This window comes from Grus americana, chromosome 7, assembly GCF_028858705.1.
Source record: "Grus americana isolate bGruAme1 chromosome 7, bGruAme1.mat, whole genome shotgun sequence".
In the NCBI taxonomy this organism is placed as follows: domain Eukaryota; kingdom Metazoa; phylum Chordata; class Aves; order Gruiformes; family Gruidae; genus Grus; species Grus americana.
This window is the reverse complement of record NC_072858.1, coordinates 10,464,003-10,489,741: the sequence shown is the minus strand read 5'-3', so window position 1 is coordinate 10,489,741 and position 25,739 is coordinate 10,464,003. Positions and strand designations below refer to the sequence as shown.

General features: G+C 44.0%; 1 protein-coding gene across 29 annotated transcripts in view; it reads left to right on the top strand.

Annotated features, from left to right (window-relative positions):
• Positions 1–1,150: 1,150 nt before the first annotated feature.
• The window catches only part of TCF7L2 (transcription factor 7 like 2), a 180,796-nt gene continuing 156,207 nt past the window's right edge, over positions 1,151–25,739 (top strand). For 28 of the 29 annotated variants that reach the window (XM_054831950.1, XM_054831949.1, XM_054831941.1 and 25 more), the window contains exons 1-3: positions 1,157–1,990; positions 2,334–2,400; positions 2,587–2,711. In XM_054831950.1, coding sequence (XP_054687925.1) covers positions 1,802–1,990; positions 2,334–2,400; positions 2,587–2,711 — 381 coding nt within the window. In that variant the 5' untranslated portion in view covers positions 1,157–1,801. Of the gene's footprint in view, positions 1,991–2,333; positions 2,401–2,586; positions 2,712–25,739 lie in introns of all 29 variants that reach the window. The other variant, XM_054831937.1, reaches the window with a different exon arrangement.

Here is a 25,739-nt window from a genome sequence, read left to right as displayed (position 1 = left end):
CATGTTAAAGTTTCCAATTGACTCGTCCATTGTTACAATTTGTCACTGCTGGAAGATCAATTTGTTTTCCCCTTCCCCTCACCACATTATATTCGGGTAACAGATGCCATTTCTTGCATCTGCATTATTCTGCTCCCCATTTTGTTGCTGTGCAGGCAGAGCTCTGGCTAGTGACTTTACAAAAACGCTGTCTCAAAACCCTGGAGCGAAGCAGCCCTCGCCCGGGCTGGCGGCTCCGCTGCCCCCGCAGCCTGCGGGGACCCCGCGGCCGGGGCCGCCCGGGACGGACCCCTCGGCTCCCCCCGCTGCGGGGACCAGCCCGCTTTCACTTTGATTTCCCTCGGCGTGATGTTTACGCCACCACCACAACTTTTCACTTATGAAGTCTGGGAGTCCTTGATTCTCCGTCCTGCCATGCTAATTAACTTCTTAGCAGTCACATTCCTTTTCCTTTTTTTTTTTTTTTACATCAAGGACCAAAAAATATTATGCCTTACTATAAGATAATTTGGAAATATCTGATCTTCAGCGAGTGATCTCGCACATTTTCATCCTGCGCGTTATAACCATAATAAATGCAAGGAGCAAGTGCTGCTCAAAAAAAAAAAAAAAAGGCTTTTACTATATTACAGTGTTTATTATGGTTGGAGTTTCTTACCTCCAACGAGTGGCAAGAAAAATGTTAACGGTTTAAAAAAAACCCCCACCACCCTGTAGTCACATGTACACAAATAATAAGGGCACACACACACATCCTTCAGGAGAATCCGGACTGCACGGCAATGGTATGTTTATTAATGCTCAGTATGTAAAAGTTAGTGCTTCCCGAAGAGCGGAGGCAGGGGCACTCGTTTGGGTGCTTTTCCCCTCACTCCCCTCATCCTGCAGCTCTGGGCGACAGTGCACATTTTTTAAAAAAAATTTTTTTTTTTTGTCCCCCTCCCCCGTTTTGCGTCCCGCCCCCCCCCGGCGGCAGCCCCCCCGCTCCCCTCCCCTCGCACTCCCGCTCCCATGCCAAAAAGGATCATTGTTAGTTTCCTACTTCCCCCACCCTCCTCCTCCTCCTCCTCCCCCTCCCGCGCCCCAGACCTGTTTATTTATGCAGACGTCACCGGGGAGCCCCCGCCCCCTCCTGCATCTCATTAAGTGCCTGGTGTGTTTCTCGCTCCCTGTCAATAATCCCGGATCCCAGACTTCTCCGTTCCTCCGGATTTCGATCCCCCTTTTTCTATCTGTCAATCAGCGCCGCCTTTGAACTGAAAAGCTCTCAGTCCAACTTCAACTCACTCAAACCCGAGCGGCACAGGCTCCCAATATCCGCGGCGGCTGCCCCCCCGTTACAGCTGACTTCTTGGGTTTGTTTGTTGCATTATTTTCCCCCCCCCCTACGCCCCCCCCCTCCCCCCGGTCTATATATTTTTTTATTATTATTAATTTTTTCGTGAGTGCGTGCGCGGGTGTGAGTGCGTGTGCGCGTAGTGCACGCCGACCAGCTCCCTGGAAGAAAGAAAGAGAAAATCCCGAAGAAGGAAAGGAAGAAGCCTAAAGTCACTGGTGCAAAGGAGCAAAGAAGAGACATTTCCCTCCCCTCCTCCTCCCTCTTTTCCCCTCCCCAGGAGGAAAGAGAAGGGGAAAAAAAAAAAGAAACTTTCACCTTGGACTCTTCTTTTTTTGGTGCAAACTTTCCCCCCCCCCCCTCTTCTTTTTTCCTTTTTTCCCCCCCCATTCCCCTCCTTTTTTTTTTTTTTTTTCCCTTCCCCTTTTTGCAAAATTGCTGCTGGTGGGGTGAGCCAGGAGGAAAATGCCGCAGCTGAACGGCGGTGGAGGGGACGACCTGGGCGCCAACGATGAACTGATCTCTTTCAAAGACGAAGGGGAGCAGGAGGAGAAGATCTCCGAGAACTCCTCGGCGGAGAGGGATTTAGCTGATGTCAAGTCGTCTCTCGTCAATGAATCAGAAACGAATCAAAACAGCTCCTCAGACTCGGAGGTACGGGGAAAGCCCCCCGCGGGGCCGTTTCGGGGCGGCGGGCGGGCGGGGGCCGCGTTGCCTCGCCGGGGCCGCGGCCAGGGCCGGGGGCGCCGCGCCGGGTCCCGCTCCCGCCGGCGCCCAACTTTCCTCCGCGGCACCAACTTGTAACGATGCCTTCTGTTTTGTTCTGTTTGTTTCTCCTTCCACCTTGTCCCCGCACCTTTCCCTTCTTCTTCGCCTTTTATTCCTCCCCTCTTCCCCCCCCCCCAAAAAAAAAAAACCCAACCAAAAAACAAACCCAAACCAACCCCAACCACCCCCATCCCCAACTGCCCCACGCCGACCCCCGGCTCGCTCCCAGGCGGAGCGGCGGCCTCCGCCTCGGTCCGAAACTTTCAGAGATAAATCCCGGGAAAGTTTAGAGGAAGGTGAGTACGGCGGGCCCGGCCGGCACCGCCGCCCGCCCGCACCGCCCCGCCGCCCCTCCGCTGGGCGCCCGGCTCCTCTTTTTGGGGCACTTTCTAAAAAAAGTTTTCCTTCCCCACCCCCCCTTCTCTCCCCCCTGTTGCCCCCTTCCTTCCCCGCTCCCGCTCGTGTCTCCCCCGCCATGTTAGCTGCGAAGAGGCAAGATGGAGGGTTGTTTAAGGGCCCACCATACCCGGGTTATCCCTTTATAATGATCCCCGACCTCAGCAGCCCGTATCTGCCCAATGGATCGCTCTCTCCGACGGCAAGAACGGTAAGTGCCTTTTTTTTCCCCCCCTCCTTTCCTCACCCCCCCCCCCCCTTCCCCCAGCTCCCGCCGCGCTCCCCGTTGCCCCCGCTCGCCCGCCCGCCCCGGCCCGGCCCGCCGCCCCCTCCCCCGCGCCGCAAACTTTCCAAACTCCGCGGGTCGCGGCGGGAGGGGGTTTGTTTACACTTCGCCATATTTTTTTCTTTTCTTGTTTTTTACTTTCTTTATTCTTTTTTTTTTTACTTTCAGTTTTGTGGGCAGTTTTATGGAGCTCTCGTAACCTCCCCTGCGCGGGGATGGAGAGAAAAAAAAACCTCCAAACAACACCTAATCCAGCCTGAAAACAAAACTGGAAATAAATAAAAAAGTCAAGCAGTTGGCTTTTTTTTTTTTCTCTCCCCCTTTTTAACTCCCCTCTCCCCTTCCTTGGGGAGATTCTCCCGGCCGAGCCTGGGATCCGCTCCCTCCAAACTCCTCGTTTTCCATGGTGATCCGTCGCCTCCTGCCCTCCTCCGCGGCGGCTGGGCCGGCTCCCCCTCCCCTTTCCTCCCCCTTAACCCTCTCCTGCCCTCACCCGCCCCCGGGCCTGCGGGAGCGGCGATTTCATTGTGCCCTGCGCGGGACAACGTCCCCTCCCGGCCGTGGGTGCCGCGAGTTGTGTCCGGCCTCAGAGCGGGCGGCCCCGCGGCGAGTCCGTGTCCGCGCCCCGCCTGCCGGGGAGCACCGGCCGGGCCCGGCGGCGCTGCGGGGGCTGGAACACGGCACCGCTGCCCGGTGGCGGCGGGGCCCCTCCTCACCTGGGCTGCGCCGCGGGAAGCAGCCCCGAAGCGGCTCTGTCTTCGTGTGTGCCTTGCGGGGCTGGGGCTGGGGGGGCTGTGTGTGTGTGTGTGTGTGAAAGCCGAGGGTTAGAGCAAAGCAGAGGGCTGAGTCCGGAAACAGAAATCGCCTGGCTTAGCTTTAATAACAACAACAACAAAAAATAATCAAACAAGTCGAGCAAAATTCCTCCTGGAAGTATGCTGGCAGAAAAACAATTTGCTGAAAGCGTCCGGTTTTTTGTTGTTGGGGTTTTTTTTTTTTTTTTTTTTTTTTTTCGGTAACCCAGGGTTCAGTGGCAGGGGTGTGCTGTCTGCATGCCTGTGACTGGAGGTACAGCAAGTTTTAGCCCAGATCCCAGGAAACTTTGGGGTCTGCTGGTGGGTTTGTAGTCCCAGCTGTTTTTCTGCTCGTAGTGTCACCCACGGTGTCTTCTGCTCTGACATCAGATTTCTCAAGTGTCACCTTTTCTTTCCTTTTAAAGAGTTTTAAAATTTTTTTAGCTAAAACGGCTAAATCCGCTGGGACTACAAAATACTACCTATTTCTCCGATGGGTTTAGCATTGGTGTTTTGTTTCTTCTGAGTGTTTCTAAATCTGAAGCGTCCCCACCATCATCATGTGTGTTTATACACCTTTTTTTTTTTTTTTTTTTTCCCCTCCTTGTGGTAACACGAGATAGCGATTTACAATAATAGATCTACTGTTTGGTAGATGTTGAAGCTGTACTAATGACTGAGGGCTTGGACAACTTCAGTGTATCAGATCTACAAGTGTTTTAAAGCATTAAAATATTAAACATCGGGTCAGTCTTGTTTTCACTTAGTAAACCGTCAGTAGACAGAGATTAGTAAATACAGAGTGACAAGGAGGTAGTAAGGAAGGTTTTCTGACTTTGCATATGTTTAGGGCTGTGGTAGGGTTTTATTTTGGTACCTTGTAAGGCTCTTGTGGCAAGGAGGTGGTTTCTGGGACAGTAGTATAGGGGTAACTGCAGTTTGCAATTGTAATGATTGGGAGGGGAATTCAGGGACTGAATGCATTATATTTTTCCTTTTGAATACGGTCACCCACATGTATATGGATGATGGCGATAAATTCCAAATTCTGTAAGCACCAGGATCCAGATGGCAAAACAATCTTTGTTACAAATCACTTTGTTACAAATTGTGAAGCTTTGTATTCCTTTTTTTTTTTTTTTTCCCCTTTTTACCTTAAATGCATTCCACTGGTCCAAGTGCAGGCTAATAGGAAGCACACCTCCGCTGCTTTTTTTGTTTAAACATTTTTTCTTACAACAGCTACAGTTCTTTATTTTTTCCTCATTACGTTTATTACAGATCCTTTTTCCCTTAGCATGTAAGATAGGATCCTTCAGCAGTGAGCTTTCCTGGAAGTATTCCTCCTCCCCTCGCTCCCCCACAGTTAAAAAAGGCCTCCATAGGAATGTTGGGTTTGTGTGAATTAAAGGTACTGTACAAAAGATTACAGGTTGTTTTATTGTTGGTATAGCAGGTGGCCTGCTTGTGTTATCAGATGGATTTCTGAAAGGATATTTCCACACTCAATAGGCAATTTTCTTATTTCCACATCCAGGCTCCAGCATCCTTCTATCTTCTTAACCTTATTCTTTCACATTCTGTATGCTTGTTTGTTTGCCTGCCACTTAATTATAGCCAGGAAAAATTAAAGTTGTTTATTTAGGCCTGAGAGCAGAATATTATAAAGATTCAGCGGGATAGCTGTTGTCTGTCACACGCTGTTTTTAGGTGGATTCTAGTTCTCTGCTGTACCAGCTTTCAATTCCAGGCAAACTAGATCTTTCTCTCTCCTGTTTGTTTGTTTTTTTAAATACAGGTTGAAAAGGTATAGATGATTCTGCATAATTATGAATTTTGTTTTTTATTTATGTAGTTTTTCCTGAAGCCATATTTATTGAGTTTTAGAGCATGCAAGGTGAAGAGGTGATGCAGATACGTAGCAAAATTGCTTTTCCTTTTCTTTTGCTGTTGTAGAATCTTAAAAGGTCTGTGGGTGTGGTTTTTTGTTGTGTTTTTTTTCTTGGATTTTTTTTCTTTTTGTTTTATATGGGGGTGTAGTGGGATTATTGTGATTTGTAAATGTACCTGTAATTGTCTGTTCAAGAGCAAACTGGTGGACAGCAATATCTGCTTTACTGCTTCAGGAATGTGAAGAATTATGAAGTATCATAAAATCTGCTTATGGTGAATAATATATTATCTCAAGAATAATGCTTTAAGTACTGCAAACTCTTTATGAAGCTCAATAGGAATAATATTATTTTTAAAAGCCAAAGATTTTTTTGCATGTTAATCTTGTTTTTGATAGAATACTGCAGATTCCTTTTAAGAATAGATGTGTATTAAGTAGAGGTCTAGTCAAATAGTAATGAAGTAATGTATCTGAGAGTGCCAGTTCCATACCTACGCTTGCAGAGGGACTGGGGTAGCTGCCTGTTAGGGATAATTCAGGAGGATGTTTTCCTTTCAGAGTTGGAAAATGAAGTAGCATATTTAATTTTTATGCTAAATTTAGAGCTTGGTTAATGCTTTTGGTGAGCAAATAGATGCGATGTGATTTGAGAAAACCCTGCTGGCAGATATTCTTATTTTTCAGTGGTGCTGTTGCATCTTCCTTTCCCCTCAGTTGTTGCCTGCTCAGCGAGACTGTAGGAGTAAGCTTGCGTTTGGCCCTGAAGTTTGGGAGTTGGGAATAGCTGTGGTGGAGAGCAGCCCCCTCGCCTAGATTTTACATTCAGGAAGAAACTTCTTTTCTTTAATTGACTTGAAAAATGGATGTTTTCCTTTATCTACTGAATCAAACAACATAATCCTTCCTAATACAAAAGCTGTAGACCCTGGGGTGTGAAGGGTTAATGGTGGTCCTTTTTTTTTTTTCTTCCCTCCCTCCAATTGTTTTGACAACACTTTTCAAAGTGTGACATTCCAAGCCCTTGCAATACAATGTAATATTACTGTAATTACACAGGTCATTACATTTTAAATAGAGAACAATAAAATGCTTATCGCACTGAAAAAGAACAGGTGTTCTTGCCCTTCTTTGGTATTTATGCTAATTGTTTTTCATCTCCTTCAGAAATATTTATGGCTGAAGTGTTAAGGTTTCAGTCTCGATGTGACAATATTAATTCTTTACTAATCTTTATGGTTGAGGTTTAATGTCTGCAGTATGGATTATAGTATTAATGTCCACCAACTAATACCACACCATTTAATAATGTAGATACAACTTAATATGTCAGCACTTTGATACTTTATGATACATGGCTATTCAATGGAGAGTGAATTATTTGCTTCCTTTAAAAAAAAAATGAATGGACATGCTTTTAATAAAGTTTCTGGACTTGTGTAAAAACAAGCTATTAAATAAGAACTGATGTTCCTGTGGTGTAAATCAAATGGAACCTCCATAAAGAAACTTTCCTCATGCTTAATTAGGTAGATTGCTGAATCACTCTGCTATAGCATTAGCATAGCTGCTATACAATGGCAAACAGACCGTGTTTGTTAACTTATTTTCAGTAAAGAAGCTGATTTATTTTTAATTCCCTCTCTTTTTTTTTTTTTTTTTTTTCCCCTCTGATAAGATTTCATTTTGGAGCAAACGCTGCATTGCTTAGTCAATCAGCTTCTCTTTAGGGGGCTATGAAAATTAGTTAGAGAAAAGTTTCATGTTTCTGGGACCTTGCAAAACAATATAATGCAGTACTGTTACTTGAATGTACAGGATAATTGCAGGACTGCACTTCATTAAAAATAATATTTGCTTTGGAAATCGAACAATTTTAATAGGTGCACGAGTGGCTGATCTGTACTGAAAAAAAATACAGTAGATGCCTTTCCAGGTTTTTTGAATGCATTCATACATGGACCGATGATGTTGAGTGTGGTTTTATTTTTTTTTTCCCCCTCCTTCCTCTTCGTTTTTTTGTTCAAGCAAATATGTGCTGATTTGTCAGCTGAAGATGGAGGGGGGGTAAGGAGTATGCTGCAGCTTTCATTGAAGCTTGTAAACCAGTATGTAGGTAAAAATGTTTTAAATTTGTCAGACTTTTCATGACTGGGCCCCAAAATCAGATAAAAAATGTGGTGTAGAGAAAAAGGACAGCTGCAGATTTTTTGTGTGGACGTGTGTTTCTGTACCATGACTAAAAACTCTGAGGACCTTTTCCCAGCTGTCTGGGAGTTATGTGGAAGTTGGATTATTGGCAGTTAAGCATGAGACAACCTGGATTTAGCAAATGCTCTCCTACACAGGAAGCAGATGACATTATCCTGGGGGAAGGGAGGAGATCCTTCTCCAGGCACAGCCCGGGGGGGAGATGCCTGCTCCCCCCAGCCTCAGAGCAGCCAAAAATTAGGGCTGGCCATAGGCACATATAAATATAACAGTGGTCGAGTTGTCGGTTTTGTTGGTTTTTTTTCCCAGTGGTGGTGTTTTTTTGTTTTTATTTTTTTTTTTTTTTTGTGAAATCAGACACTTTGCTCCCACACTGGGGCTGTTGTGACAAGTTTTGCTTTTTGGGGGGAGTGTGTGAGATTTGGGGGGGGGAAGTTTAAAGATCTGTTCCCCAGGCGTCTCCTCAGTACCGCGTCCTGGCAAATATGTAAGTAAGCCTTAAAACTTTGACTTCTAATTGGGCACATTTGTGAAGGAAATGGTTAATTTTACAACCAAAGGCAAACTTGCACCTCGACAGGTCTGCTGAAAGAAATGTGCCACAGTCGTTTGCTGGCAAGCACCGCAGGGTCATAAATCCACGGGGTTTATTTACAGCCTATAACACTTATGAATGTTAAGATATTTGACGCCACGCTGGCCTTATAATATCCAAGGTCCACAGACACTGGCAGTGGGTCAAATTTCTTTCACTAATTATAAGCAATGAGAGATGGAGTGTGGTGCTGGGGGTGTGGGGGGGAGATATGGAAATCCTCTCCCCACCCAAAAGCGAAGAATATTTCTGCTCCTCCCAACTGCTGGTTTATGTTTGTGCTTCCCCCCCCCCCCGCCCCCCCCCCCCGACATAGGCTCTGAAGTTTAATTAACGCTTGCAGTGCTGTAAAGGCTGGGCTGTGGGTGACGCAGAGCCAGGCTGAAGGCGGGAAGAAGTTTAGCACAGTGTCCTTTACAGAGGTCTCAGAAATATTGTGCAGTATTTCCTAGATACGACGCAAGCAAACATTTAAAGACAGATGACACCTGGAAACGTCCTTTAATTTTCTCACGTACCACTGAGCCAGGGGAGGGGAAAAAAAACCCCTGCATCATGTTTTGTGCAAAAGGTGGATGATTGGAAAGGCATATATTAGACTGTTTTGTGTGTATAAAACAGGGCCTCTTAAAAATCAGCAAAAGCCTGTGCTAAGGGAAAACACGTGCTGAATGAATTGAGGTGTTGAGGCTAGAGGTGGTTTTTTAGGGGAGAAGCCCTGTGTCCTACTGGAAGGGACAATCTGGGGTGGATGTGTGGGTCAGCGTGGAGGGGCGAGGGGAGCAGAGGGGATGTGCTGAGGTGGTGTTTGGGGGTGCGGGGGTGTGTGTGTATGCACGCATGGGGAGAGCAGAGGCCACCGGAGAGCAATTGCAGGACAAAGAAGGGATGTTTGAGCACGAGGAGAAATCATAGAAACTTGGGGTGGAAAAACATTGCCAGTATTTGAACGGATGGTTGGAGGGGAAGCTTGGGATCTGGGGATTGACTCTTAAGTGTCAGGAAAAGTCTGGGGCCCCGGGGAGAAACGGGGCTTCACTCAGCAAAGCTCGTTATTCTCAGCTCGCTCCCCGTTAAACATGCTTTCCTAGAGTGGACAGTCAGATTTGAAGTGCTGCTGTCTTGTCTGTGCTGGGGTGTGTGTGTGTGTTTTAACAAGATAATGTGATTACTCAAATATGCCTAGGTATTACTTTTAGCTTTAATTTCTCCAGCAGTTGATTTCGGGTTCCCCATAGGTTACTGTTGTGCTTGGAGACTAATTTAAGGAAAAGGCAGGGTTATGTGTGTGGTGGAAAGCTGCTCTCCTTCGCCCATATGTTTTTCTTCTACGAGCCATGTAAAAGCCGACTTAAAAAAAATAAAAAATGAAGGGGCTGTCAATTTGGCCCTTCCACAAATAGCTGTACAGTTTTGTTGAAGGTTTTATGCATTTCCCTAATCAATGGAGCGCTGTGACTTATTAGCCCCCGGGGATAGATCCGAATCCCCCAGCACCGCGCTGCAAAGCTGGTGTGGTATTGTACCTTTTTAACAGGTTATCAACAGGGATGTTCCTCCGGTTCCCAGGACGCTTCCCACCCCCTCCCTCCGGCATCTCCCCCCGCTCCGATTCTTTCCGGCAAAATCTGTTCAGTCTCGCGCCTTTGTTTTAGGTTGGCTAAACCCTCGACCCTTATTCTTCGTGGGGTCACGCTCAGGCAACCGGGCAGTGCTGAATGAGTTAAGTCGCTGGCTGAAGTTTGGCTTCATGCAACTAAATTTGAGGCCTGGTAGGCATTAGCAGGGCACAGCACATTTACAGAGCTTAATTAGTACGCGCTGTAATTGTTCATGGTCTGCCAGAAGGAGTAATGTTCAGGAAAAGTGGAGTCGTTCTTCTGCAGTCTTCAGTTTTAAAACGATAAATCACTTGCATATTTGTGCAGTGATTCAAATGGAGCTGAGACCTCTCCATCTCAACATGTGGTAAATTGTAAAGTCAATGAATTGCAGATGTAGGGTACAGCAGATTCTCTAAGAAAATGCGGAATGAATGGGGAAGGGTGATGCTATAAATACGTACTGAGAAGATAACTGGGTTTCTGCTTGCTGTGCCAATTATGATGTACTAAAGATATTAGCAATTTTGTTTTAATGTATTTATTTTAAATTTCTTTAAATATAGGGGTACCGCGTTACTTCACTCGGTGAGGTTTTTATTAATGCTCCAGAACAATGGGTTTCATATGGAAATGCATGTGATAGCCATATTAATACAAATTAATTCATCATGGGTAATGTTGTAGCTGTTACTAGAGGAGTTTATAATGATGGGACACTTTAAAGTGTGGCTGCAGCAAGTTATAAGAAATGTTGTGGCAGAGGATGCCTTTATATTCTAGTTGGGGGAAATACTGGGAATATTATATACCTCACCATGGCTTTTTGTATCTGCCTGTAATTCCTTCCAACTTCATAGACACTTTTTGGGTGCATTAATCCGACAGCCTAGAGCCTATTTTAAAAAAGCAAACCACAAACAAAACTACGCTATACAGATTGACATCGTAAATGCCGCGTATTGTTTTTTTTTGAATGCGGAGAATGTGTGTCACTCTTACTGCTGTGAAATCTTGTCTTCCTTGGGCTTGGTCCAAGATCCATTGAAGTCAGTGGAAAAAAGGCTTCTATTAATAACGAAGGGCTTTGGATCAGGCCCCATGTGTCCTGAACCAATGGCCAACTTCTTCAAAAGTGGATAAAGGTATCGAAAAAGCCAAACTCAACTAAATGTCATATTGATATATTGCTGCTTCTGTGGCGTCCTTCACTCTTGGAAAAAAAAATAGTTATGTTTCCAATGGCACTTTCTTAAATGAGCTCCTGCTTCTGCAGTATCTGACTTTCCCACAGAAGCACAGAGCATCCTGGCAGGATCAGGATTTGTTCCGAGGCTGTGTTGCATGTCAATACTGCTTTTCTAATATGAGTAGGTGGATTTGTATGGAAGTTGTAAAAGTTAATGATTGTTCTCTGACTCATACGCTGCTGGTTTCAGCAAAGGAGAAATGATGACAGTAAAATGATAGAAATTATAGGAGACAAGTAGGCTTTGGTGAGCAGAGAATGGATTTGTGTTGTTTGAAATGCTTTTGCTGCTTGCTGGAGGAAGTGCGAGGAGGGAGAAGATGGGAGGGCAGGGGGTTTTTTTTGGGTCGGATGTTTCTGGTACCAAACTCCTGCAGGTATTCAGCCAGGAAGTGGGGCTGAATTCAGGAGGGACTCTCTGCAGTGTTAAAGGTCCCATAACCATTTTGTTAGTCCTACTGATACAGTTAGTCCTGCCTAACTGTTTTCCTGTCTCGGCAGAACAGGTTTTAACGCCGTAGGCTCCGTGGGAAGTATGATTGCGCGCCTAATGGCTACCAAGTATGAATATATAATTGTGCTCGACCAGTATCTATCTCACAGCTTTGTAGGGCTCTCCAGAGTATCCGTGGTGTGAAAGGTACTGTGTACAACAAAATCAGTCTCTGCTTTTTAATTCAGTAGTGATGGTGATGCAGCTGAGACACCAAAAAAATCCAAAAGGAGGGTGTGGGAAGTAATAGCTGGAAAATGCCAAACTGAAAATACTGCAAAGGGACTTTCTGAGGAATATTCTTAGATGTTGATACTGTAGAAACAAATCGTCCTATTTTAAGAAAGGGAAAAATAGAGCAAGAAAAGGTGGGGGCGTGCCTCTCTGAGCACATCCAAACTCCCACTGGAGTCAGTGACTCCTTAAATAATGATCTGGAAAAGTCTGAGGCTATAGGCTTTTCTATTCTAGAGACAAACCACTACATTGATTTCTGTTTTTAACTGATGCAAATATTTAATAAAGGTTCTCTTGGAACTGCTTTAAACCCTAACCTGAATAATTTTAACTTGGTTAAACCAGTGAACTTGTTTGAGAGCATACATAGTAAGAGGTTTGCATTGGTTTAATTAGATTTAGGAGATTTATAAAACCAGGGCCACTACTGTGACATAGGCAAGGTCTGGAAGACGGCATATAGATGCTGCATTGATCTACGCCCAGGCTGAACAGACTGCTATTGAAATTACGCTATTATAAATGTTTGCCAATATTAAAGAATCCATGTGAAGGTACGACCTTGAATGAACACATCAGAAGAATAAGATGGCAATCAGTGTTTCTACCTTTGTTTTCTCTGGGACATTGGCGAGAAGATTTTCTCCCTTTGAAAGGAGTTACGGATTATAGTTGTCTGTCTGGAAGTCAAGTTTTTGAGATTTTTATTATTATTAACCAAATGTCTCAGTTTACTTCTGATTCCTGTTCATTCCCCTATGAGCTTTTTCTTAATTCTTAAACTGCACCATAAAATGTAGCTTAAAACATGTCTGTGTCAATTAAAAAAAAAAAAAAAAGGAAAAAAGTTACTTTACAGGAGCTAGTCACAAACACAACTACTGTACTAGTCACAAAACCACTGTGTAAAGAATATCCACAGAGCTTATTTTATCTGGATAGCAGCTAAATATCTTTACAATCCCCAGGGTTATTAAAGGCCAAATGCCTGGTATATGTAGTTAGTTTATTTTCCATTGAAATCTGTTGCTCAACTACAGTACTTGAAGGTACTTTTGTTTTTAATTTCATAAATATGAAATGAAAAAGTGAAAACTAGAACCTGGGAGTAGCTGGGTGGTTGTAAATGGGAACTGGCGTGTTGCTGCACCGCTGGTGTGCCGAACGCAGGTATCGGACTGGTTATGTGGGCACATCTGTGTATATGCATGTGATGTATATTAGTGAACATATACTGGGTTATCAGGTGTCTATTCAATTTTAATTGACAATATGAGATTCCTGTGGTTACTCTGTGCACAGATTGCCTTGGGGCTCTACAGGGTTTGTGGGAAGAAAAGCCTTGACAAGTTTCCATTAAGCCCTGAATCAGGCAATTGGAAAAGAGGAGAATGAAAGGAGCTGAAAAGAGGGACAACTTGTTAGTGTTGCATTCTGCGCTTGCAACGAGAAACCTCTTTTAGACAAGAGTGGTTCTCAGGCCAAGAATTTCAAACTCGCGGAGAAACCTGTCCAGAACACAAAAGTTGTTTGAACGGGGTGCAGAATTGTCACAGTAATTAGAGCAATCTCCGTTTACTGAGTGGCAGCCTTTATAAAGGACAGGGGATAAAGGGTTCAAATTCATCTTTCTCTCTCCGATTCACTTTTGATGAACTGCCTCTGTGTATATATGTGTATATGAAGGAGTGTGTGTGTGGCCACATTTTCAGCTACTCATCATTCGATTGCCCTTGTTTTAAAAGAAGGAGGACTTAGGTTTCTTCTTCCTGCCTCAAATGACATTTTCAGGCATTTTGCTTTTATTTATTTATTTATTTTATTGGTGCTTTAACTTGCTGCACAGAAATAAGAGGATGCTTTGGGGAATGTGCTTGTGCTCTGCTGGAGGGGGAACCCCAAATATTTCTCAGTCAGTTTCGCCTCTTATTCGATGCCGCATCTTTGACTTTTAGGAGCAGTCCTGTTATTTTTAACAGGATTACTTGTGGAACCAAGAAGACTGAATGAATAAGGCTTGGACCTTTAAAGTTTATTCTCTTGCCACTGCGAGGTCTGTGCAGAACTACTGAATCAGCTGGAGTTTTGCCATTGCTCTTATTAGGAGAAGGATCAGGCCCATGGATTATGTGAGGCCGGGTCTTGTGAACAAGCCAAATATAACGGTAAAAAGCGGAGTTGTTGCTGTGTGCGATGCAGGGGGGTCTGGAGGCCTCGGTCGGATGCTACGCAGAGAAAAATGGGAGTGAATGAGCGAGCAAGCAGTGTGGGTGTTCTCGCCCAAGGAAGAAAATGTGACTGCTAAATTTCCTGTATGCCTTTCCTTTTAAAGAAAATAAAATATTAAGCTCCTTGATTTTTTTTTTTCCCCAGTAATCATCCTGAGGGCAAAGTTGGTCATTTTGATGCCCATTTACTTAGCTGTTTAGGCTTTGTGATTACCTTTTGTTTGTTGTCCCCGAAATAATGTAGAATCTCTGCTTTGTAAAGGTTTGGAGGCAGCGACCTTGGCTATTTTACTTAATCATTTAGTCAGTGTTGTGTTTCTCCCCTTCATTCAGCACTACATCTGAATGCAGAGAGAGAGGAGCCTGTTAGGCTGATGTCTTTGCTCCGTCTTGTGTTTCTCTGTTATCACGTTGCCTTCAAGGCCTGTGGCATGGCTGGTTAGGCGTTGCGTTGGGACCCATGTGTCTAATTCATCCCCCTTCCTTCTCCTCTGGGACCTGGGATCAGCCAACATCTGCATAGGTTCCTAAGAGATGGACCAGAAGAAAAAGGAAGGTCTTGCTGTTGATTACGGAAACGTTGTTAACGCTAATGAAAAAAATACTCATGGCTGTGAAAGTTGTAGCTCAGAGGTTGTGTGCAGTTTCTGTATACAGATTTTTTTTTTCTCTATCTCCCTCAAATATTTTCCACTGGATGATGATGATGAACTTGACCAGATCTTTTTATATTTTAGCAAAAAGCAGGGGGTTTTTTTTTTAATTTTTCATGGGGTCAACCCCTAGCATGAAAAACCTGTGGAAAAATTGCTTGTCTTGGAGTTTGCATTGCAAAAATGCCTGTGGACCTTCAGCAAAACACACCTCTGTGCACGCTTCCTTGGAGCACACGTTCCCCTCATTCACTTGCCTTGTCTGTGATCCTGGTGCGTGAATACAGGAGGGTTTTCTGAACACGTAGAAGTTGTTTTGTAGGCGCAAGGAGGAGCTGGGAGAGGACGATTTTCCTGGCAGTAATGTTGAATTGCTTATGCAGTGTTGGAGCATAGAGTCGGGTCTGTATGTTGGACGATGTCATGGTCAGGTTGAACAATGTCTCCATTTTTACATGATGCTATTTCGTCTCAACCATTGATGATTTGCAGACCAGTTGTGATGTCTGCCATCCTGAAAGAGTACCCAGTGTGGTACTAATTGTACCAGGACTAATTGTTGATTAAAATGTACTTGTTGCAAATTATGGACCTCTCTTGAACATGGCTTTCTCAGTCCTATCCCTTGTGCATTATTTTCTCAGCTGGTAATTAATTTCTCAGTTTGGTAATTTGTCAGTAACTGGCATCTCTTCAGTAATGAGTGCTCTGTAGTAATTCTCCATCACTAAGGAGCAATCGCTGGCCCTATAAAGTCACTGATCTCTTTCATTTGCCAGCCGGATAACCTTTCCTGTTAGACTGTTGTGACCCAAGTTATCCATCGCAACAAAGCCTAACTACATCTTCGGTTGATGTCCCGGCTGCAGAGGGGGAGAGAATACATGGAGATACACGGAGAGAAAGGGCTGGAGGAAGCTAATTTTCAGTCGTAGTCTCAAGCAGGATCTCATGACAGTAGCAAAAAGCTTTTATTTGATTTTACAGCTATGTAAAATCTAGCTCAGCCTAGGAAAGCAGCTGTTGAGCTTAGTTGAGGTGGTGATGCAGAGCAGCCAACATCTTCTTGTTGTGTGGCATTTCCTCACGTCTGTTTTTCTGCTTGGCCCCGTCTTGCTTTTCTGCCTCGTGTCGGGGTTGTTTCTTAATGCGATGGTAAGCAGTTTGAGGTGCTTCCCGTCCCGGGAGCTGGTGGTGCAAATACGGCCCCGATCCTGCACGCATCCTGGGCTCGCCTCCATGTCAGCCCTCCAAAGAATTGTCCTCAGCCCAGCTGTGCCTGTGCATTTGGGCTTGTAGGATTGTGGCTTAATTTTGTGATCCCAAGGGGGAGCTTATGAAGTTTATTTTTGAAACAAAATACTTGGTGAAGCGGGAAGGAGGCTAAGAAGAATACTGGAAAGATGATGCAAATGAGAAGCAAGAGCTTTTAATTTACACTCCCTGCTGTTGCTCTGGTTTGTGAATCTAAGTAGAAAACCGGCAGTTTTTGGAAATCTCGTGAGTTGCCTGTCAGCACCTGCACACGCCTAAATACCTTTTCAATTTGTTTTTGTTTTTCCTGCTTCTTGAGCATGTTAGCTAATGCCACAAGGAGTGAGGTGAATTCTCGCTCTTTTTTTTTTTTTTTTCCCTGCTGTTGGAATTGTTTGTTAAATTCCAATTACGGGGCTTGTTCAACACCTGTACAAACCCACAGCCATTGTTAAGGGAATAATTTGAGGACAATGGGGTTAATGCAGGTGTACACAAGTGCAGAATTTGGATTGCAAAGTCTCTTTAGTACTCTCTGTGCATAAGAAAGAGAAGGAAAGAATTCAGCTTAATTTTCAGATCCCAGATATAATTTGTAGGGCAAGCATTTGGAAGAAGGGTAAGTGGGGAGGGGAAGAAATGTCTGAACGTGTTCAGACATGGCACTAAACACATATGAAATGGAAAGTTAAAAGGAAATAAACACTACGCTCCTCTTTCCTCCCCACCTCACCCTCATACCACTTTCATGGAGTCACTTTTCAAAGTATAGCTGCACAAAGCTTGTTGGTAATAATCTTGCACACTGATTGCCTTCGGAGCGATCATGGCTAAACCTGCATGTTTGCATGGAGCTGGGATACTGGAACACTGCTGGTTTGTGGTGCCAGCAATTGCCAACCCCAATTGCACCCAGATACAATCAGTAAGTTGCATTAGATGTACATTCACGTGGGTACGCTCTGGTAGGAGGGGTTTGGGCTGTTTGATTCTCAAGATTTCTTTTCTCTGAAGCTGAACATGTTTGTAGTCTCCAAAGGTGACCTACTGTCTCATGCCACCAGAGTAACCCTCTTAAGACGGTAAGAACATCCAAGAGGATGAAGTCCTAGAGTCTGTAGGACATCTCCTTCTGCTATTCTGTTAAGTTGATACAGAGAGTTACAGTTTTGTGTAACTTCATGAATATCTAGCAATGGGTCATCTTCCTTTGGGGTAATTCCCGTAAAGGCTAAAAGAGGTTTGTGAAGAATGAAAGCCAAGATCCACGTACCTGCTGTCACAAGTGGTTGTAAATTGAGATCAGTTTCTCTTGCAGTTTCATCTTTCTTTGGTTTCTTTCCTACTCTTGGGAGTTCCTCCAGGCAAGGATCAAACTTCCTCTATTTATTATCTTAAGTACTCTGTGCATTTGGGGTACGACAAACTCATGAGTAGGAATAATTATTAGCGGTTAGATAAACATTCAGATCAGTTTATCCTTTCAGTGATTCGCCTGTTAGAACTAATGTTGACTGCTACAAATAGGTTTGGTATTTGGCCTTTCAGTTTATGTAGGAGGGGAGAAAATGGCCGTTGCCTGTGAAATGGTTCACAAGTTACTTGCTGTTCTTTTTCAATGAGTAATAACTCAGCTGAGCAGCATGACAGGAGTCTCAGGTATGGAACTGTTTGGTCAGGAGAGAAAGGGGTAGTTCCCCACCTTGGTTACGCACTAACATAATTGTGTGTCCCTGTGTGCTCAGAGGAGGAGTAGTTATCCTCCAAACACTGTCAGGCAGCCTGGCTTACACTGGAGAAACAATCAGAGTTCTTTATTAAAGGTTAATTTGAAGTTATGGAAGGAAATATTTCTCACTGATTTGAGGCTATCCAGAAGGTGGCTAAAAATAATCTTTCAATGAGTTGTCGTGGTTTGGTCAACTGGAGATACGTGTTTTTCTCTTTGGTGGGTAGTGTGACCTTCTCCTGCCAAAGAGCGTAAGATAATGAGTAGTGGTTTGTCCTAAAACTTTATGTAGATTAACCTTCTGAATTGCAAACTGTTGAGGTGATCTTGTTTCTGGCAAGTGATGTAAGTTAGTGGTTATGGTGGTTCTTTGCCTTTGCAGTTGTGTGGATTTCGTTGAAACAAATGAAACTTTATGGGTGAAAGACTTAGTTTCCTCCCTCTACTTGGATAATGATTTTTAAAAGATAATTTAATGTTTTTTTTTTAATATGTATATACAGTGAACTAATGGAAGATGAAGCTGGTGTTGGTATGCTTTTCCTCACAGTGTTTACCAATATAGATTGCATTAGTTTCTGCCATTGGCACCCGTTTCTATTGTTTTGTTTCTGTGTTAGTAGCATTGTGCACGTGGCTTAAACTTGTGTCGTTCAGCCTGTTCCGTACTATGTACAGTCACTGCAGTATATGTTGTGTTCAGTTTGTTGGATAGCAGCCGTAGGGGGTAGATCATCGTGGGAGTTCACTGGAGGCCCCTTTTGTACAACTCACTCCTTTGGGCTAACGTAGTAAAAGTAGTAAAGATGGGCAGCGCCTGGCATCTTGTTCTCTCTGATCCCGACAAAGACCCGGGTCCAGTATTAGCCGATTCTAACTCGCATTCAGGGCCAAAACGTGTGGTGAATGTGGCCGTGTGGTGAATGATCCTGCTAGGCTGAAAAAAGCCAAGAAGTGATGTCCTATTAGATGACGAAGCCAGAGGAGCAGTTAACATCTGGAGCTGTTTGAATGCTTTTACAACTTGAAGGAGCATTGCCCACCCAAATTGAGTCCCAGATTTCAGATTTCCTTTATATTTCTGTGTCTGCAAAACCTGACAAACAGAGCGGTTCATCCAAGAATTGCAGTAGAAGTAGTTGGTTTTAATCAAATGAGTCCATCAGTGTAGTCAAAGGTACCAAAATCTTGGAGCAGTTAAAAATGGGACAGGAACTACATCTGAACTAAAATGAAACTGACTTTTGTGTAGTGTTTTGGATGGCTTAACAGCTACAAATTTATTAAGATGCAATTAGGTACTTTTCAGGGTAACTTTGTTTTTTAACATAAAGCTGGCTTTAAAAGCTTCAGTAAATGTTTGCAGATTTTATACAAGTACCACTGCAAAACTGTGCTGTAAGCCTTGAAAACAGTTAAATAGATCTGATTATGAACGAGGGGTTTATGCAGAAATCTGGAAGAGGTTGATAGGGAAACTATTAATACCTGTTTTTTTTTTATATATATATATATATAAAAAATATAATATATTAATATCGGTGGGGTTAGCACCAACATCTATATATCTATTAATATATTAATACCTATAATATATACATATATGTGTGTGTCTACATATAATAAATATGTATGCATGTGTATCTATAAATTTTTTTCTGCAACTTTTAGGTCATAGCACATTTGAGAATTATTTTCTTGTCACTTGGGAGGATCTTTTTTAGGGGAGGGCCTGTCTGTCCATATGCGAGAACAGCACTGCCATTAGGTGTTCTGCTCAGTGGTCACCCTTTGTATGAACGTGCCATGTGGTTTCCTCTAAGTCAGCTGGTATTAGGCCATTTAAAAACAGGACTTGCAGCATTGCTTGGTGATCTAAAGCCATGGACATGACTCCATGTAGCGTTGTTCTCCTGGCTCATGGTTATGAAGACTGCTGCTGGTATGGGAGAACAGAGGCATTTCTTAGGTAGGTAGAGATGGGGTCCCTTACATATGGATTTTTCTGAATCCATGATAAGCTGGGCTGTACTCCTCCAAAGCCCTCCTTCAGCTGCAGAGTTACTGTCAAGATGTGATCTACTGACAGCTGGAACTCTGCAAGTAGTGGTTGAGCTGCTTCTGAGACCTGTGTCATGCACAGAGGCAGGTGAACTGTGGTTTGGTGCTGGCTGGTGTGATAACGGTGATGTTATCTGTGATGACATGGCCGTGTAGGTCTGTCAGTGTGATACTTGCATGTGCTCTCTCCCCAAGTATTCTGTGTCCTCGTGATGGTTCATCGTGGTTCATGGTACAGTGAGGTACCATGGTACATTCTCCTTGCTGGGAGAATCCTGCCTGAGTCTTGGATCTATTCCTTGACACTATTCCTTGAACAAACGTGGGCCTTTAAGCCAAAGTGCTTGTGCCCCGGCTGCATCCCACTCTATGGGAAGGCTCATGCCCAGGAAGGGTCACCACAGCCCGGGGGAAGTGGACTGCTCTGCAAGCTTCAAGCTCAAGTCACAGTGCAGTCACAACCCTTTATGAAGGATCCTGATGAGAGTTTCGGCCCATGATATTTAAATATGCTTGTGGTAACATAATCAGCTGCCACCCACTACTTAGCTTCTAAGCTGATCCTAAAATAACCTTTGGTAGCATGACACATGCGAAGCTTCCCTTCCCTCCCATTTAATCTCCTGTACACAGCCCCGGTGTAATGTTTATATGACGGTCATAAGGAAGACTCTGTAGGTGTACTCAAGCTTTTTATGAGAGCATGACACGACATCAGTTTCTACATTTATCTCCCTGCTTTTTGACGTTCTCGTCCTTGCCGTGCTTTCAGTTTTGAAATGAAGAAAAGTGGTGTGGAGCTGCTGTGTCTCATCGATGGTGTGTGAGCTTCCACTTTTCCCAACTTGCTGAGTGCTCAGTGTCCTTTGTGAGAACACATGATTTGGATTTTCCCTCTTCTCCCTCCCTTCCCCTACTGATGTTTCACAAGAACAACAAACCACGAACGGATGTTAATGGCTCCATGCATAGATATATATAGGCTGTCTGGTTGCTGAGAAGATTTTTATTGGCATAAATTTGGAATATTTACAAGTGGCAAAATCACTGGTGAGATTATGTGGACCAGACTAAATGAGCTCTGAAGGGCATTTATAACACCTTCAGCCTTTATAACAACCAGCCTTTTCGTTTATAGCAGAGGGGTTTATATGTGAGTGTGTGTGCATGCATATATATATATTTATATATTTAAAATGTAGGTATGTATCTATGCCTTTTTTCTTTCTCTGAAATACAGAAGTAGCATTAATATTTCTGCTGCTGGCTGTCCATAAAACACAGCAATCCTGGAACAACAGGAAAGCTGTCATGCGACTGCGGTAATTAAATTCCCTTATGTAAAGTGACATTCCTCGGTGGTCGGTCAGGCCCCGCTGAAGCTCCTGAGGGACTGTAGGTAGCAGTGGGGTTTCTCAGGTGCTTTGCCAAGGTTCGATGGGTGGCTTCCCCAGTTGGGTGGTGGGATGCAGCTTCTTGGGCCAGCGCTGGTAATGCTTCAGACTCGCAGTGATCGCAGAGGGCACGCAAGAAATGTAGCTTAAAATCCTTGATTTTCTTTGGCCAACAGCTTGAGGGGGAAGAGGAGAAGGGGAGGAGGGTGGAGGAGCGGAGAGCGAGAAAATGCCCTTTTGTAGTAGATTTAAACAAAACAATATCCAAGAAACACTGGCGGTTTGAAAGCTGTTTGGAGGGTTTGCGTGTCAGAAGTAGTCCCAGCTGAGAGACGTTGCTGAGCAGAGTTCAAGCAAGGAGGCCAAAGGTGCAGCATAAATATAGTTTGTCAGATTGTTGCTGAAATAAATGAACATTATTCCATGGAATAATCATAACTACGTATATGGCATAAATACTTAATGGCTTGTAGTCATTGTGCCTTTTGACCTGGAAGGAAAGGGGTGTGATCCTGTTCCAATTATAATCAATGAGCCTTGCTATTGATCTGTGGGAGACTTTGTGAGTGCAGAGAGCGGGGATGGATGATGTGGAGTAACGGCTGGGGGAATAAGTCATCGATGGACTAGTCTGTTTATTTAGCTTTGATCGTAGCATAGCACTTGGTGCTCGCTTGCTTTGTGATTTTTAATGCATTGTCTTAAATCCAAATGAATGTTTAACAAGGCTACACCTAGTAATTTTACAAGTAGCCTTAGGAATTCATTTATTGTGTAAAAATGTTTTTCACAAGAGCTGAACTGCTAGGAGAGGTGGAGAGAAGGTAGAGCAGCCTGTCCAAGAGGACTCCTTGCTTGGCAGAGGGAGAGGGATGACGTTCCTTGTCTGTAGTCCGACTTGCTTTTTAATGCATTTTTATTGGCTAATCAATGTACAATAGGAATCCACTCCCTGGTCAACTTAAGCACCACTTAATTGAGAAATAAATGATAAACCCATTATGCTTTGCTAGTAGAGAACATTTCAGGGTGATTATGGATGCTCTGCTAAATTTTTTGGCATCCCTTGAGTGAGACTAATTGCCTTCCCTCAGGGCAGCTCCACAAGCTTGGGTCACATCCTGGCCTTGACGAAGCCAATGGGAGTTTTCCTATGGATTTTTTTCTTTAATTATTATTTTAAAGAGGGCCATTGTATACCAGCCTTTGTCTCTGGTGTTCCGCTTTCCCCTGAAAGCGGGACCTACTTTGACCGCTGTGCCTGTTCGGTCGGCTCTTGGCCAAGGCTCTTTGCTCGGTGATATGGATGCTCTCCATGTCTCTGAATCGAGTCCCTCTGCGCTGGAAGGCTGGTTTGTTGGGGACTCTGCCAGCAGACGGCTGTACCAGCAAAACCTCAAAGCCGGGATGGTTCTTGGGCTTGTCCAGTGCCCTCTGCTCTTTCCAAGCAGCCTGACCTCAGCTGCGCTCCCATCCCCGGCTGCCTGTGGTTCCAGCACAGCGATCCACGCAGCTCTGGGACAGGGCTCTGACCGCTCGGAAAAGCTGGATATTTTTCAGATCCGGTCTCTTGCCAGCGTGGTGCATGCCCTTCAACAGCCAGCGGAGTTAGCAGTCACAGTGGATATCCGTGAGGCCCATTAATGAGGAGCTGGACGAGGGAGCGCTGCGTCAGACAGGAGCAGGGCAAGCTTTGTTTAATCGGCTTCTCAAGTCCAGTCTCTAGCTACGACAACTGATTTGCAACGGAAGCCGTCAGGACAAGCTGGGATACAAAAGCCCGAGGATGTATTATTCTGCTTGGCTTTGAGGCTTTGCGCTGGCTGCTAGTGATAGCTGAGACTTATTAAATTAAAGAAAAAAAAAAAAAAAGAAAAGTCCACTTATTAGGTGCTTCGCTCAGTTCCTGCTCACTGCGTAGACTTTTGGCTGTTCTGTACCCAGCGCTGCATCCAAGGCACCGTCAGCACCGATCTCCTTTTATGCCAGGACGTCAACCTGACACCTGTGCTCCATGGCTGGAGCTGAGCCTGCTTGGTGATAGAGTAGGAAGTCTCCTCTTCTGAGGGATTATGACCTAGGAAAGGTCTCCCTGTTTTGGAAGAGAGAATAGATCTAAAGCATTGAGAAACTTTCCTCTTGTCTCTGTAATGTCTTGGATGCTGCTGATTTTCTCCTGGTACTATCTGAGCTTGCCTGTGTGGGACTTGTGGTCCCGGTTTGCTTTTGCAGCTATTCTGATGATTAGAGGGTTGCATTGCTCTTATTTCTGCTCTGCTCAGCCCCGTGCGAGGGGAACAGGTTGCATGCAATTTATAAATACATATTTATTATTTTGAGTGATGACTGAGAGAGAGGGTATTTCCTGGCTACGAATGACCGGCTGGAAGATTTGGAATCCGCTGGCTCCGGGGTGCCAAGCGATGCCCAAATCTAGAAGCCATTATTACTTTTTCTCTGCTGTGACCCCTGCCCTTCTCTCCCGTGCAAACCTGCACCTTGTTCCCGTGCCAGCTTGACAAAAATAAACACGCCGTTAAGATCGCACCCCCCCACCGATGCAATTAAGTGGCTGGTTTGCACAAGGATACAAGTTGCCTTGTTGCAGATAAGGGTGATAAGGGTCTGGCCTGGAAACATTGCCCCATACCCACAGCCTTCAGTGGGACAGGAGTAACGGTTGCAAAATTGGGTCCTGATTCTTGCCACAGCCTTGTCTGCTGCCACCTCTCCCTGCCCAGCCCGCGTGGGTCAAGGGCTGGGAGTTTGATGGAGACGCTATGTTCTCTTTCTACCCATTAACCTGCCGGGTGTTTGGGGCATCAGGTTTTCTTTCTTCATAGCTTGTCAGGCACAAATCACCGCATGATGGGCTTGTGTGGGAATTGATGTCTTTGAGTGGTTTTGGAGTTTTTGATTGGGTGCTCCTGAGATGTTGGGAAGCCCTCCAAGGGAATGACCTGTGGGACTGATGCCAACTGTACTTTCAGAAGTGACCCGAGACACTTGGAGCCATTCCCGGTGTTCAGAATTATACTGAAACACCAGCATGATGAAAAAACAAATGTAAAATTGCTAAATGTATGTTGTCCAAAGATTATGCGAGCTGTCGTAACTCTGCTTCAAAAAAAAACCAAACCAACCCCAAAAAACCCAACAAAAAATCCCCAGTGGTGGCCCTCATGATTTACTTCAGCTGAGCATCAGGCCATGATGAGTCTGATTTGTCTCTGTACGTAAGCCATGCATCAGAGTAAATAGAAAAAGATGAAAATGGAAGAAGTACTTGTAATTTTTTGGGAGGGCAGACAGAAGGCAGTGATGGTATTAGAGTAGAAAATGTGAACCAGTGACAGCACACAAATACTGTCATTTTTTTCAGAGCATTGATTTATATCTAATTTAAATTTGAGTGCAGAGAAACAGAATGATGTTTTCCAGGTTCCAGTAAGGTTTTAGTGCCTCTGCTTTCTATCTGTGCAGAATTTCCCCTTGCCACCTCTAGAAGGAGAATATTTTATATACCATTACTTTAACTACTTTTTGATCTGAACTTAATCATCTTCTTTTACAATGTTTAGGTTAAAGAGGGGTTTTTTATGGCGTTCTGGTATTGGCTTTGAAAATCTTTAGTCACTGATATCTTTGTTGCTCATTAAGTACATTTTAATTTTTAAACCAAGGCTTCTATCTAAATGTTGGTTTCTTTTGGTGGAAATCTCTTTCTAATTATGAAAAGACTTCCTATGTTTTCCGCCAGCTAGCTGGATTTTGCAGTTAAATGATGTACAGCAACTAGTATTGCATGTTAATATATAATTTGAGACAAAATGATTTTGTGGAAAATCTGTTAGAAAGTGATTTTTCTTTCTCTTTGTCTAAACCAGAAAGAATAAGAGGAAATCTAGCCAAGGGATTGATCACATTCATAGTTAATAGTATAGATACTGATGTATATGGCTGTTTGAAATTAATCAATGCCTTGTCCCAGATAACCTCATGCTTGTGAAGAGACCTGAAAAACATGAATGTGGGATTAGATTTACTTGGCCCTAAGAAAAGAATGTTTCTTTTAATTTGAAAAAAGCTTTCTTGAACAGATTTGAAGAGGCAAATTATGTCTTGTCTAATTGGCAAAATCAGCTCTCCAAGAAATGCATGATATTTTCAAACCCAGAACGCATGACTTTGTCTGCAAATATTTTGAACGTGATTATGTGAGCTAGTAGCTGAAGCATTTCACTAAAAATTGGGACTCGTGGGTGTTTTTCGTTTTCTCTGTTAATACATCTAAATCTGAAGCTGAAACTTTCTAGTGCTGGCTGCCCAAGTTGAGGAGCTCAGGGCTTCATCTTCAGTGGCCTTCAGCTTTTTGTCATGGCCTCTGCAAATGCCGGTGGGTTTGTGGATGTGGCACTCATCAGAAAAATTAATCTCATTTTAGCATCTGTCTAGAAAATCTCAGACTTGCCTCTCTTGCTTGAGAGCCGGGGTAGCTTGCACCTGCCTCGCAGGCTGGTGTGTTTTGAATTGGGAATCGGTGCGAGGCTTGTGTGTGCACGT